The sequence below is a fragment of the Suncus etruscus genome, chromosome 6 (genome assembly GCF_024139225.1).
Source record: "Suncus etruscus isolate mSunEtr1 chromosome 6, mSunEtr1.pri.cur, whole genome shotgun sequence".
In the NCBI taxonomy this organism is placed as follows: Eukaryota; Metazoa; Chordata; class Mammalia; order Eulipotyphla; family Soricidae; genus Suncus; species Suncus etruscus.
In genome coordinates, this window is record NC_064853.1 from 117,406,355 (window position 1) to 117,420,482 (window position 14,128).

The window sequence follows — 14,128 nt, forward strand, 5'->3', positions numbered from 1 at the left end:
AGCACTGCACACATCCTCGGCCCTCATGTAGAATCATTGATTCAGGTTCCATCCCTGCCACCCCATAATGTTCCCCAAGCATCTGCCAAGATTGACCCCCTGAGCACAGAAGCAGGAGTAAACCCTGAGCTCTTCTGGGTATGGCCAAAATAAACCCCAAAATAAAATGATAAACAGCAGAAACATTTTGCTTATAAAAGGGACAATAGTTCTGACTTCAGCAGCTTATGCTGAAATTGGAACACAACAGAGCAGATTAGCAAGGCACCCACTGAAGGTGGTAAGCTGACTAATGCAGTATATCTTTGTTCTTTACAAAGAGAAAAGTAACATCAGAGACTCAGACAGATGCCAAGCTGTTTGGCTACATATGAAACAATTACATGGTTGCTAATGTCCTAGACTTCCTTTATGTTATCATTGAATATGTATTTTGTTATTATTGATATATTTGGGTTTGTTTTAGAGTGGATTGGTTTGGTTAAATTTTGCGGCCATACCCAGTGATGTTTAGGACTTACTCCTGCTGGTGGGATTTGGGAAACCATATAGAATACCAGGGATGGAACTTAGGTCAGCCACGTACAAGGCAAAGTGCCCTCCTGCTATACAACCATTCATGCTTTGAGTGGAACATTTGAAAAGACTGTGTAGACTGGTAACTGCTCTAGAAGTACCACAAAAGGGACAGAAGCTGGGGAGTTCTGGGGCTACATAGGAAAAAATTCTCCCCGTTAAATCCTTTCAGGATAAGAATAGTGAAATGTTCACCCAGAAAAGCACCATTACTGGGATCAACTCCAGAAATTCCTGGGGACCGGGCCCTGAGGGTGTCTGACTCATGCCATCCCTCCTGGTGTGAACAAATTATTTTAAACACCTGACTGCGCTGGGGGAGGGGTGTGTGTGAATGCTGAAGAGAGAATTACCTCAGCTGACATGGGTGGGATTCTAGAGCCTTATTGCTCAGTCCTCAGCATCCAAGGCCCTCTAAGTCTCTTGCTGCTCTTTCAAGCCAGTCAGCAGCTTCTCTTTCAGTCTTTCAGACTGATTCCTACTGTGTTTGATTCTTCAGGGCCCTTTGAAACTCTCATTACCTCCTTTAGGGGATCTTTATTCTCCAGTAGCCAGTGCGATGCCTCTTCACCTTGTGTCCTCTTGGCCCTGTTGCTTCTGTTTATTTGTTTTTCGTTTGGCAGGGAAGAGGGGCTAGGGCCACATCCAGCAGTTATTGGGGACTATTTCTAGCTCTCTTATTCAGGGGTGACTTCTGGCAGTGACCAGGGTGCTGGGATTCAAAGCAGGTTGGCCTTGAGCTGGAGAGATAACACAGCTGGTAAGGCGCTTGCCTTCTTTGTGGCCATCTCAGGTTCTATCCCCAGCATCCCATATGGTCCCCAGAGTCTTCGGGGAGTAATTTCTGAGTACAGAGCAAAGAATAACCCCTGGGTGTGGCCCAAAAACCAAAACCAGAAAGAGACACTTTGCAGCAGATTGAGACATCTTATTCCCTTCCTTCTGTTATCTGTGAACTCACTGAGGACAGTATCACCTCTCACTTACCCTGACATCCCTCCAGTGCCTGTATTGTGTCTTTTACTCAGAAGGGGTTCACAAAAGCTTGTACTGGATTGAACTAATTTGTTTTATATAATAAATATAGTATATAAGATAGAAGGCCTTTAATATGAGGATTGGCAAGGCCTAAACATGATTTTCTCTTAGCTTTTTCTTCTTGTCAGTACTTAATTTCCTCTGTCTGTCTCTCTGTCTCTGTTTGTATCTCTGTCTCTGTCTTCCTGTCTGACTCCCTCTCTCGTTTTGTTTTGTGGGCCACCCAGCAACACTCAGAGCTTACTCCTGGCTTTGCACTCAGAAATTATTCCTTATAGGCTCAGGGGACCATATGGGATGCCAGGGATCAAAACCAGGTCGGCCACATACAAAGAAAATGCTCTACCCTCTGTGTTATTACTCTGGCCTGGTACTTAGCTCTCTCAAGAACATAAGGATTCACTTTAATGAGTACCCATTATTTATATCCTTCTCTCTTTTTCTATCATATTGAAACATGGAAGTATATATGATTTGGGTGAAGTAAACCTGGCCTTTCTCTAACAACTTGCCTCTACTTCACTTTTCAGTTACTAATATTAAGAAAAAGCTATAGTTGTGCAAATTATATTCAGTTCTGCTCTGTATTGCATTAACTAGCTGTTAGAAACAAGATATATCCCTGTTTCAGTAAGAAATGATAGCCCGGACCATCTCATCAAAGAAAACAAAAAAGATACTAGTCACAATTAAATTCTGTTTTTTCCTAAATCATTTATAATGGGAACTTCTTTTCTTATTTATTTAATAGTCAAAAAGCATTTGTTTCTATAGTAAAAACAATTTTTAGCCCAGTAAAGCAAATATTAGTAGGGGTTGCCATGATAGTGATCTTTTTTTTTGTTTGTTTGTTTATTTTGTTTTTTTGTTTTGGGGCCACACCCGGCAGTGCTCAGGGGTTACTCCTGGCTGTCTGCTCAGAAATAGCTCCTGGCAGGCACGGGGGTGGGGGGTGGGTGGGGGTGGGGAGACGACCATATGGGACACCGGGATTCGAACCAACCACCTTTGGTCCTGGATCGGCTGCTTGCAAGGCAAACGCCGCTGTGCTATCTCTCTGGGCCCCATGATAGTGATCTTAGTTTTGAACTCAGATGTCTCCCCACCATTCCAAAATTATTAAAGCTTAGGCTGGAGCCATAGGACAACGTGAAATGTGCTTCCCTTACATGCAGCTGACCCAGGTTTGATCCCCAGAATCCCATATGATCGCCTGAGTGATCCCAGAGTGCAAAGCAAGGATGAAGCCTGAGCATTGCATGGTGTGACCCCCCCCTAAAGCATAATAATTCTTATTAAAGTTTAAATACATTTTCTCTGTTTTCAGAATATAAAGAGGGTCTTGCTGAACCCCAAAGTGACCGAGTTTGATGCTGTACGTCTAGTGATGCTTTATGCTCTCCATTATGAGCGGCACAGTAACAACAGCCTGCCAGGACTGATGACAGATCTCAGGAACAGAGGTGTTTCCGACAAGTACCGAAAGGTAACCAGGTTTACATCAGTTTACTAAGTTACAGTGTTGACTCGTTTCACTGAGTTATATAATGCTGGCCTCTTAAGTCTTAATAATGCTCATATCAAATGAGCATCTTGTTCTACAAGTAGTAAGAGGATATTTTCTTTTTTTTTTTTTAAATAGCTCGTGTCTGCAGTTGTTGAATATGGTGGCAAAAGGGTCAGAGGAAGTGACCTCTTCAGCCCCAAAGATGCCATGTCGATTACCAAACAATTCCTCAAAGGACTAAAGGTATTAACATCACTTCTGTGAGCTTTTCAATCAGAAGCAATAGGAGCTAAATGAATATCATTTTCAATGATTTCAGAATTGCAGCTGATTGAGGACCTGTCAGCCTTGTGAAATTAAAGTAGACATCGCTGTGAAAGCTGCTTCTTGAAATACTTCATATATTGAAGCATTAAATCACACAGAGAATAATGAGCTATTTCCAGGAAAGACTCAACAATCAAAAAGCAAATAGCTCTGTTCATCAGCATTTGTTTAAGAATCTAGGTTTTGTGGGGCCAGAGGGATAGAACAGCAGGTAGGGTGCTTGCCTTGCATGTAGCTGATCTGAAATTGATCTCTTATACCCCAAAAGGTCCCCCAGTCCCCAGTAAGAGTGATCATTGAGTGCAGTCAGTGGTAAGACCTGAGCACTGCAGGATGTGGCCCAAATACAGCATAAATAAATGAAACCAAAGTTTTTTGGGTTTTTTTTTTTTTAATTAGCAATAATCTCAACTTGGATAAACCTCATTGGCTACGATACTGCCACTGCGCAAAGCTGAAACCAAAGTTTTGTTATGTCATTTTTCTTTTTCTGTTTTTGTTTTTGTTTTATTTTGTTTTACTTTGTTTCGAGCCATGGTGATTATAAGGAATTACTCCTGATAGTGCTCCTGGGACTCTATTGGGAATTGAGCCCAGGGCAGCCTCAATGCAGGCAAGCACTCTACCTGCTGTACGATCTATCACTGTTTATCTATCTATCTATCTATCTATCTATCTATCTATCTATCTATCTATCTATCTATCTGTCTGTCTGTCTGTCTGTCTGTCTGTCTGTCTGTCTACCTATCACTCTCCCCATTAGATTATTTTTCTTTAAATGAAATTATAAAGAAAACAATTTAAAATTATTATATAAGGGGTCAGAGAGATAGCATGGAGGTAAGGCGTTTGCCTTTCATGCAGAAGGTCATCAGTTCGAATCCCGGCGTCCCATATGGTCCCCTGTGCCTGCCAGGAGCAATTTCTGAGTATGGAGCCAGGAGTTTTCCCTGAGCACTGCCGGGTGTGACCCAAAAACCACAAAAAAAAAAAAAAAAAAAAGAAAAAAAAATTGTTATATAAAAATAAACTTTGCTTTAATCTTCTAGCCTTTCTTATTTTTCCTGAAAAATTTTTTCCTTTCTCTGAGTATTTTCAGCCACCTTTTCTACCTAGGTTTTTCCTTTTATTTTTGAGACTGTCGCTTATCATTTTAATGAAAAAATGAAATATAAAGGATTTAAGTAATACAATGAAAGAAAGTCCTTTAAAGCTAAACCTTAAATTAGAGTATTTTTAGGGGTGATAGTACAGAAGGTAGGGTGCTTGCTTTTCATACAGACAACCCAAGTTTGATGCCCAGCATCCCATATTCCCTGAACACTGCCTGGAGTAATTCCTGAGTTCAGAGCCAGGAGTAAGCCCTGAGTATTGCTTGATGTGGCTTAAAAAACAGACAAAAAATATATAGTATTTTTAGAGAGTTAGAATAATTTTAGTTGATGAAAATAAATTTGTTGTTTTGACCCACATTTGGTGATATTTTAGGAGCTGATCCTGGATTTATAGTCATGGATCACTCCAGGTGTGCTGGGATCAAATTCAGTTAGCCACATGTAGGATATCTGCCTTCACCTCTGTTCTCTCTCTCTCTCCTGTTCCTGAAAATAGTTTCTTAATTATTTAATTAAACTTCTCTAGAGCTGAGGTTATGGCTCAAAAAGTAAATGCATGCCCTGAATGCATGACTCCTGGGTTTGAGTCCCGACACAGCAAAATAACAAAAACTAAAATAAAGTTTTTCTCAAATTCTTATTTGAATTGATACCACAGAATACCCACTGAGTGGTGCTTTTCTGACCTGAGTATTGCAGATTTCCCCAAGTGACTTCTGGTCCATTTCCTCTTAGGGAGTAGAAAATGTATATACCCAGCACCAGCCTTTCCTACATGAGACTCTGGACCAGCTCATCAAAGGGAAGCTGAAGGAGAACCTGTATCCCTACCTGGGCCCCAGTACACTCAGAGACAGGTGAGCTTAGAGAGGCTCGTGGAAACCAGAAGCATCAAGACCATGGAGACCAGGAAGGAGCTGAACACAAAGCGCATTTTATTCTGCTTTGTCCCTGGGGGCTCTGTTTCAAGATGCTTTGGGTTTTTCATGCATCAGAGTTACATACAAGTTCACTTGCTTTCCCTGAAATACTTTCTCTCCCTGCACAACCCCTACTACCATTGTTGTTGTTATAAGGGGAAGGGGGGGAAATTGGATAACACTGGTACTTATGGGAACTCTGTAGTCCTTTAATCAAGGTTCTCAGACACTTTCTGCTTCTCATGTTTGCCTGGGGCACCCTATAGGCCCTGATGCTCATACAGCTGTGTGAGAGAGAGAGCTGTGTTTCCCCATGGGCAGCATACTTTAGGGGTTCTAAGCAACACAGCACCAGGATCACACCAAGTACTGATGAGCAGCCCCAAACTCTGTTTTCATGGTAGCCAGGCAGGTGTGATCTCTGAGCACTACCAAGCATTATTTTGTTGTTGTTATTTATGGTGGTGCTCAGAGCCTACTCTTGGCTGTGCTCTCAGGGATCACTCCTGATAGACTTGGAGACCATATGAGAAGTCAAGGATTGAACCAGATCAGTTACGAACAAGGCAAGCTCCCTACCCACTGTGCTATCACTCAACCCCCCCACACAACTATTTGTTTATTTTTAATTTCTGAAATGCATATTTTGGCGTGATTATTTTCATAATCAGTTTATTTAAGCAATGTGATTAGAAATTGTTTGTGTATTTTGAGTTTAATTATTTTACTGGTCCCTCTTTGAATGCTTATATGTTTATGACTGTGATGTAATCATGATGTACATATCCCTTGATTATTATGAAATACCCATTTCTGTCTCTTATAACCTTTTTATTTTTTTATTTTATTTTTTGTTTGTTTTGGGGATACATCTGGTGGCGCTCAGGGATTACTCCTGGCTATGCGCTCAGAAATTGCTCCTGGGGCCAGAGAGATAGCATAAAGGTAAGGCACTTGCCTTGCATGCAGAAGGACGGTGGTTCGAGTCCCAGCATCCCATATGGTCCCCCAAGCCTGCCAGGAGCTATTTCTGAGCATAGAGCTAGGAGTAACCCCTGAGCGCTGCCGGGTATGACCCAAAAACCAAAAAAGAGAGAGAGAGAGAGAGAGAGAGAGAGAGAGAGAGAGAGAGAGGGGAGAGAGAGAGAGAGAGAGAGAGAGAGAGAGAGAGAGAGAGAGAGAGAGAGAGAGAGAGAGAGAGAGAGAGAGAGAGAGAGAGAGAGAGAGGAGAGAGAGAGAGAAAAATTACTCCTGGCTTGGGGAACCATATGGGGTGCCAGGGATTGAACCCAGGTCCGGGAATTGAACCCAGATTCATCCTGGGTCAGCTGTACTATCACTCGGGCCCCTTATAACCTTTTTAAGCCTAAAGTCTGTGTTGTCTGATATTAGTTTGGCCACCCTAGCCCTTTTAAGGGATTTGTTGCTTGAAAGATTGTTTTCCAAACTTTGACTTTGAGTTTGTGTTTGCTCTGACTATTGAGATGTTTTTTATTTTTCAGGCAGAAAAGTGTTGGATTCAATTTTTTGATCCATTTGCCACTCTGTCTCTTAATTGATGCATTTAGTGCTTTTACGTTGTGAGACATGATTTATTATTTACGTTGTGAGAGATGATTTATGTCATCTTTTTGTAGAATTTGATAAGTTTGTTGGGTCTGCCTTGTATTAAAATAGATCTTTAGTATTTCTTTTAAGGTTGGCTTTGAGTCTGTAAAGTTCCTGAGCTGTTGATCATCCACGAAGCTGTGTAGCCTTTCTTCTGAATGTAAGTCTGGCTGAGTGAATTGTTCTTGGTGAAGCATTCATTTATTTGAGATTTTTCCTCAATATCCCACCACTGCCTTTAGGCTTGGAGGGTTGCTTGTGGTAAATATGCTGTAAGTCTTAAAGATGCTTTTGTATATGTAACTTTCCTCTTTGATCTTTCTGCTTTCAGTATTCTCTTACGTTTTTTATTATTATGACTAGGATGTGCCTAGGGGTGCTTTTCTTTTGGTCTCTTTTAGCTGGTACTCTTCGGGCATCCAGAATGTGGGTTCATGCACTCTTCAGTTCTGGGAACTTCTTAGCAATGATGTCCTTGACTAATGATTCTTCATGAGAGTTTTCTTCCTGGCTCTCTGGACTCCAATAATTCAAATGTTGTTCCTGTCAAATTTATCCCAGAGTTCTATTGCCATCTGTTTGCCTATTTTAAGGATTTTTTCCATCTTCTGTTCATTTATTTTAAGGCTCTTTTTCAACCTATTTTGTTGTCTGGAGGTATTATGCAGCTCATCTTCCAGCTCACTTATTCTACCTTCCTTTGCTAGTGAGTTCTTCAAGTGAGTTTTTCATTTCACCTACCAAGTTTTTCAGTTCTACTATTTCTGTTTGAAGTTTTCTCACTTCTACTCTCATATTCTCGAGTCTTATCAGCTGTTCATTCGGTTTCGTCCACTATTTCTTTGACTTCTTTGAAAATCCTCAACATTGGGCCCAGAGAGATAGCACAGCAGTGTTTGCCTTGCAAGCAGCCGATCCAGGACCAAAGGTGGTTGGTTCGAATCCCGGTGTCCCATATGGTCCCCCATGCCTGCCAGGAGCTATTTCTGAGCAGACAGCCAGGAGTAACCCCTGAGCAATGCCGGGTATGGCCCAAAAACAAAAACAAAAACAAAAAGAAGAAAATCCTCAACATTTTCTTTCTAAAGTCCTTATGAGAGAGGCTGGTACTAGTTGGTTCTTCAGAACTACCATCTTCATTCACTAAGCATGGTGGGGTTATGTATTGTTTCCCCATTATGACCTTTGCAGTGGAGTGGTGTTTTTTAATGTCTTGTCCTGGGGCTCATTGACTGGAAGAAATGTGTGGCTGCAGAGCAGAGCGGCATACTCTTTTTTGCAGAGCACTGCTCCTGCCTCTTCCACATCACAGTCTGTACTCCCCGTTCACCTTGCACTGGTCCTGCCTTTTCTCATCACAGGCCCAGATCCTCTTTCTCCTGGAGCCAAGTGTACCTCGCAATGCTCAGTTCCTGCCTCTTCTACATCACAGGCCAGGCACCCCTAAAACCTAAAGGCAAGCTCACCTCATTGTTCTGATCACTGCCTCACTTCATGGTTCACTGGTCCTATCGAAGGCCAGGCTCCCCATTCAACTCATGGAGAGTACACTCATGATGCACTGGTCCCACCTTGTCCGTATCACAGGATGGGCTCCCTGTTTTTGGAATAAAGAAAACAGGAGTCTTGGAACCCCTAATATGTATATCTTGTCCTTTAGTATAGATGTTTACTTATGCCATTTAAGGTTCTGTTCCAAGGCCAGAGGCATTTATAATTTAAATATTAAAGCCAAAAATAGTTTTGCTGCTTGTTTGCCATGGAGAGCAGGTTGTTACTATTTTGGGTTAGGAATGGACTTTGCCAAATGTCGCCAGCTTGCAACTCATGGCCTAATTAACAAAGGCCATCTGTTAAAATGAGACGAACATGGCTTGCTTTAGGGGTATAAATTGAAGGAAACTGTTTAGTTGTCCTTTTAATTTATATTTTGTTAGTAATTTTTTTGTTTTAATTGGGGATCCATGCCCAGCACTCTCAAGGGTTATTTCTGGCTTTGTACTCAGGGATCACTCCTGGTGGGCTCAGAGGACCATATGGAAAGCCAGGGATAGAACTTGGGTTGGACATATGTAAGACAAGCACTTTTCCTACTGTACTATCTCTACAGACCCCTGTTAGTAAATTTTTTTTGAGGGGGGGGTCACACCCGGCAGCACTCAGGGGTGACTCCTGGCTTTACGCTCAGAAATTGCTCCTGGCAGGCTGGGAGGACCATATGGAATGCCAGTATTCAAACCACCATCCTTCTGCATGCAAGGCAAACACCCTATCTTCATGCTATCTCTTTGGCCCCATTAGTAAATTTTCATAACAATTTTTAAAACATTTATTTAGAACAATCTGAAATTTAAATATATATACATTCTGTTTTTCCACTTTATCCCTTAAAAATTAAATTTGGGGCCAAAGGGATAGCACAGCAGGTAGGGTGTTTGCCTTGCATGCATCTAACCTGGGTTTCATCCCCAGCATATGTTCCTCTGAGCCTTCCAGGAGTGATTAGAACCAGTAGTAACTCCTAAGCCTTTCTGGTGTGTCCAAAATTAAAAAAAAAAAAAAAACTTCTGATATCATAAAAGAACAGAAAATTATATCTTTTTAAAAGTTCAAGGTAGGGACTGGGAATGTAGCTCAACTATAGAGTATTTCCATGCATATTAGGCTCTGGAAGTCAATTTCTGGTGCAAAAGTAAAATTTAAAAGTTGGGGCAGAAGAGAAGTATGGGATTATGACACTGGGCTTGTATGTGGTCAACCCCTATTTTTTGCTTGATTTTGATTTGAGGGCCACTCTCAGCGGTGCTCAGAGCTTACTCCTTGCTCTGTGCTCAGGGATCACTCCTGGTGGGACTCGGGAACCATTTGTGATATTGTGGATAGAATCCTGGGGCCGGGAAAGTGGCGCTAGAGGTAAGGTGTCTGCCTTGCGAGCGCTAGCGTAGGACGGACAGCAGTTCGATCCCCCGGCATCCCATATGGTACCCCCAAGCCAGGGGCGATTTCTGAGTGCATAGCCAGGAGTAACCCCTGAGCGTCAAATGGGTGTGGCCCAAAAACCAAAAAAAAAAAAAGAATCCAGGTCATCCACATGCAAGGTAAATCCCTCCCCACTGTACTATCACTCTGATCCTGAGAAGTAGCCTCTTTGCACCATTGAGTGTGAGTAAAAAGTAAAAGAAATAAAATATATTGGCTATGAAAATTCAGATGAGGGTCCAGAGTGATAGCAGGTAGGGCATTTACCTTGTATGTGACTGACCTTCCCAGCATTCCATATGGTTCCTTGAGCACTGTCAGGAATAATTTCTGAGCACAGCACCAGAAGTAACCCCTAAGCACAGTCAGGTATGAACCACAAACAAAAAAAGAAAAAACATCCAGGTGAGATATTCCCTTCCTTGGACAAAATCCCCACAAGAATAAAAGCATAAGTGTGATTATATACATTGGTATGTATAAGTAAGTCCATGCTTATATATATATATATTTATATATATATAAACACATATTAGGTACTTGCATATATGTACATTATAAATATTTCTAAAAAAATAAATAAATTATTCATCACAATTCCCTCTAGATCAGGGGTCTCAAACTCAATTTACCTGGGGGCCGCAAAGTCAGGGTGATCCTTGAGTGAAAAGTCAGTAGTAAGCCTTGAACAACTAAAACAAAACAAAACAAAAAAAGATTCCTCTAGGGCAGGGCCACAAAATGTTGTACGGAGGGCCGCAAATGGCCCGTGGGCCGCGAGTTTGAGACCCCTGCTCTGGATAGTGAGAACATTGAGTAAGTCCTCAGATAGGGCCTTAAGGAACCAGTTTTTTTTTTTTTGTTTTGTTTTGTTTTTAAGGAACCAGTTTTAAGAAAATAGTTTATTGGGACCAGTGTTAGAATACAGCAGACAGGGCACTTTGCCTTGCCAACGCTGATCCAGATTCAAATGCCATCCTATGTCTAGGAAAAGTCAAAGAATACTATGAAAATTTGCTTTGAATCCATATGGAGCTGTCCTCAGCTTTAGTCTGCCTTGGTCCTTTATCATCATCTTAAGAGGAGTCATTCCTTTTCATCTTTACTTCCTCCTTTTTTTTGTTTTTGTTTTTTTTGTTTTTTTTTGTTTTGTTTTGGGGCCATACCCATTGACGCTCAGGGGTTACTCCTGGCTATGTGCTTAGAAATCGCACCTGGCTTGGGGGGACCATATGGGATGCTGGGGCATCAAACCACAGTCCATCCTAGGCTAGCACTTGCAAGGCAGACGCCTTACCCCTATCACATCTGCTTTTAAGCTTCACTGGGAAAATTAATAAAAAGGGAAATGTCAGGGATTCTTTTTTTCTGTGATGTTCCTCCTTAAACCTGTTCAAATTAGTAGGAGTTGGAAGAAAACATTCACAAATGTTTTCATCATCAAGTGTGATCGAGTCATCTTTGTTAGACAAGCAGTTCAGTCACCGTCTAAGCACCTATTCTTATATCTAGGCTTTGTCTCTACACTCAGTTAACCTACACCCACAGCTTACCATCTTTGACATTTTTTTTCCTGCTCCAGTAATACAAAAATACTTTGGCACCCTGAAATTAGCAGTCTACCAACTCAACTTCTCTGCTCAGTTCCTTTCCAGGAGAGACACACGTCCTCCTGGGGCAGGTGGCAGGCTGAGAGGCATCCCAGAGAAGCAACGCATCTCCCAGGACGATCCTCATCAGTCTGCCCAGCTGCTTTTTAAATGGACTTCTGAAATCAGGGACTCAGAACAAAAGTGCCACTGTCTGCTTCCTCTCATGTGTCACTGTGCCCTACAAAGAGAGAAAATTTCCCTCCCTGCTTCGTGAAAGAATCCGTGTGACTCATGAAGGAAAATAACGCACCACATGGCTCTTAGGCTACAGCTGTCCCCCCCCACCCCCAAGAGGGTGACATACAGCATCTCACGGGGGCGGGAGGGGGGGAGAATCATTGTTCAAGACTATGAGCATGTTTCCGTTTGGAGAATTTTTGAAGCACAGCCCTGTTTTCCTGTTTTGTTTGTTTCAGTTTTCCACGTAGGCTGACCCCACCATTACACATAGATCAAACTATTAGTAATGCCCTGTTTCCTTGTTTGCACATGTTTACTTGGTTTTGTGGCCACATCCCAATGGTACTGTATGGAGAGGAGGCAGTTGGGGTGGTCAGTGAACAGGGAGTTGGTCCCTGCAGAGTTAAAGACTGGAGAGCCAACCCAGGGCTCAAATGCACATCATGTGTGCTATATCCTTGGAGTCATCTCCTCTGTTAACATATTCTTAAAACATTGGGTTTCTCCCCCAACTCATCCTTTATATTCTTTTTATTTTTGGCTTTTGGGTCACACCCGGCAGCGCTCAGGGGTTCCTCCTGGCTCTATGCTCAGAAATCGCTCCTGGCTGGCTCAGGGCACCATATGGGATGCGGGGATTCGAACCACTGACCTCTGCATGCAAGGCAAATGCCTTACCTCCATGGTATCTCTCCGGCCCCTCATCCTTCATATTCTTTTTTTTTTTTTTTTATCCTTCATATTCTTTAAGGAATATTAAACTAGTTGTGATAGCACTTGCATTGCCATGTCTCAGATCTTGGCACTTGTGAAACCAGCATGATAAGAACTAAAAGTGTTCATGTTTAGAAATTTGTATCTGTGAAGGTGATACAGTGATATCTGGGTCCTGTTTTAGTTGGTTTTCAAATTACGACCACCTTATTTGATCCCCTTTATTTTGTTTTGTTTTAGGACCACACGTAATGATGCTTAGGACTTATAGTCCTGACTCTGCTCAAGGAACACTCTTAGCAGACTCAGGGTCTATATGGGTTGCTGGGGATAGAATCTGGTCAGCCGCATGTAAACAAAGCAAGTGCCCTATCCCCTTTCTTAAAGATGAAATGTATTCCTAAAGATTCTACAAGAATTGAACTTGAGTTTTAGCCATTTATAGAAGCTCCATCTATAAAAATATTAGTTAGAACTTAAACTACTATATTAATTTTATTTTTTTAAGTATGGAGGGACCAGAGCCAACTACAGCAGGCATCCCATATGATCCCCTAAGCAACATCAGGAGTGATTCCTGAGTACAGAACCAGGAATAAGCCCTGAACATGGGTATGGCCCCCAAAACAAACAAACATAAAGCACCAGTTTAACATTGCTTTAACAACTTAACCTTGAGACTATCTGCGTTCTTCTAAAAGAAATCTGAGCAATATAGATCAGTGACTTCTATTGATTCTGACCTCATTTGGTCCTTCAGGGATACCAGCCCAACTGTTGAGCTTCCCTAGTTATCTTTCTCTTATTCTCCTTATTATTATAAATTTCGAGAGTTTTATCCAAGTTTGTTTTCTTTTTTGGCTTGGGGCAACACCCGGTGACACTCATGGCCTCTGCCTTGCTCTGTGCTCAGACCAAATGTGATGTCAGATTGAACCCAGGTCATCATCTATGTACAAGGCAAGCATCCTGCTTTGTATTCTCTCTTTCCAGTCCTGTTTATCTCCAAATTAACTCACTCACCCACTATAGGTTTCCTCCCTCAAAGAGAAAGAACTGTGGGGCCGGAGCGGTGGCACAAGCTGTAAGGCATCTTACTTGCGCATGCTAGCCTAGGACAGACTGCAGTTCGATCCCCTGGCGTCCCATATGGTCCCCCAAGCCAAGAGCAATTTCTGAGCGCATAGCCAGGAGTAACCCCTGACCATCACTGGATGTGGCCGAAAAACCAAAAAAAAAAAAAAAAAAAAGAGAGAGAGAGAGAGAATTGTGGTTTTGGGAATTGACTCTACCATGTCTTGCCTCTTTATTCATATGCTTATTTCCATACACTGCCCTTTCTGCTTTTTCCTCACTCTAGCAAAAATGGACCCTTGTTTCCTGGAACGAGACAACCTGCCAGACTCATGTATTCGATTCCTGCTGTTTCTTAAAACGTCTGTCTCAGATCATGATTGTATATTTCCTTAAATTTTCAGCTTCTCTCCTACTTTCCTGCAATCTATAAGATAC

The 14,128-nt window shown here is 42.0% G+C and overlaps 1 protein-coding gene and 1 pseudogene across 2 annotated transcripts in view; one reads left to right on the forward strand and one right to left on the reverse strand.

Annotated features, from left to right (window-relative positions):
• The window catches only part of VPS45 (vacuolar protein sorting 45 homolog), an 85,474-nt gene that overhangs the window by 39,837 nt on the left and 31,509 nt on the right, over positions 1 to 14,128 (forward strand). For both annotated transcript variants that reach the window (XM_049775720.1, XM_049775719.1), the window contains exons 11-13: positions 2,942 to 3,100; positions 3,257 to 3,364; positions 5,299 to 5,420. In XM_049775720.1, the coding sequence (XP_049631677.1) occupies positions 2,942 to 3,100; positions 3,257 to 3,364; positions 5,299 to 5,420 (389 nt within the window). The remainder of the gene's footprint in view (positions 1 to 2,941; positions 3,101 to 3,256; positions 3,365 to 5,298; positions 5,421 to 14,128) is intronic.
• On the reverse strand, positions 3,799 to 3,904 carry LOC126012821 (uncharacterized; annotated as a pseudogene).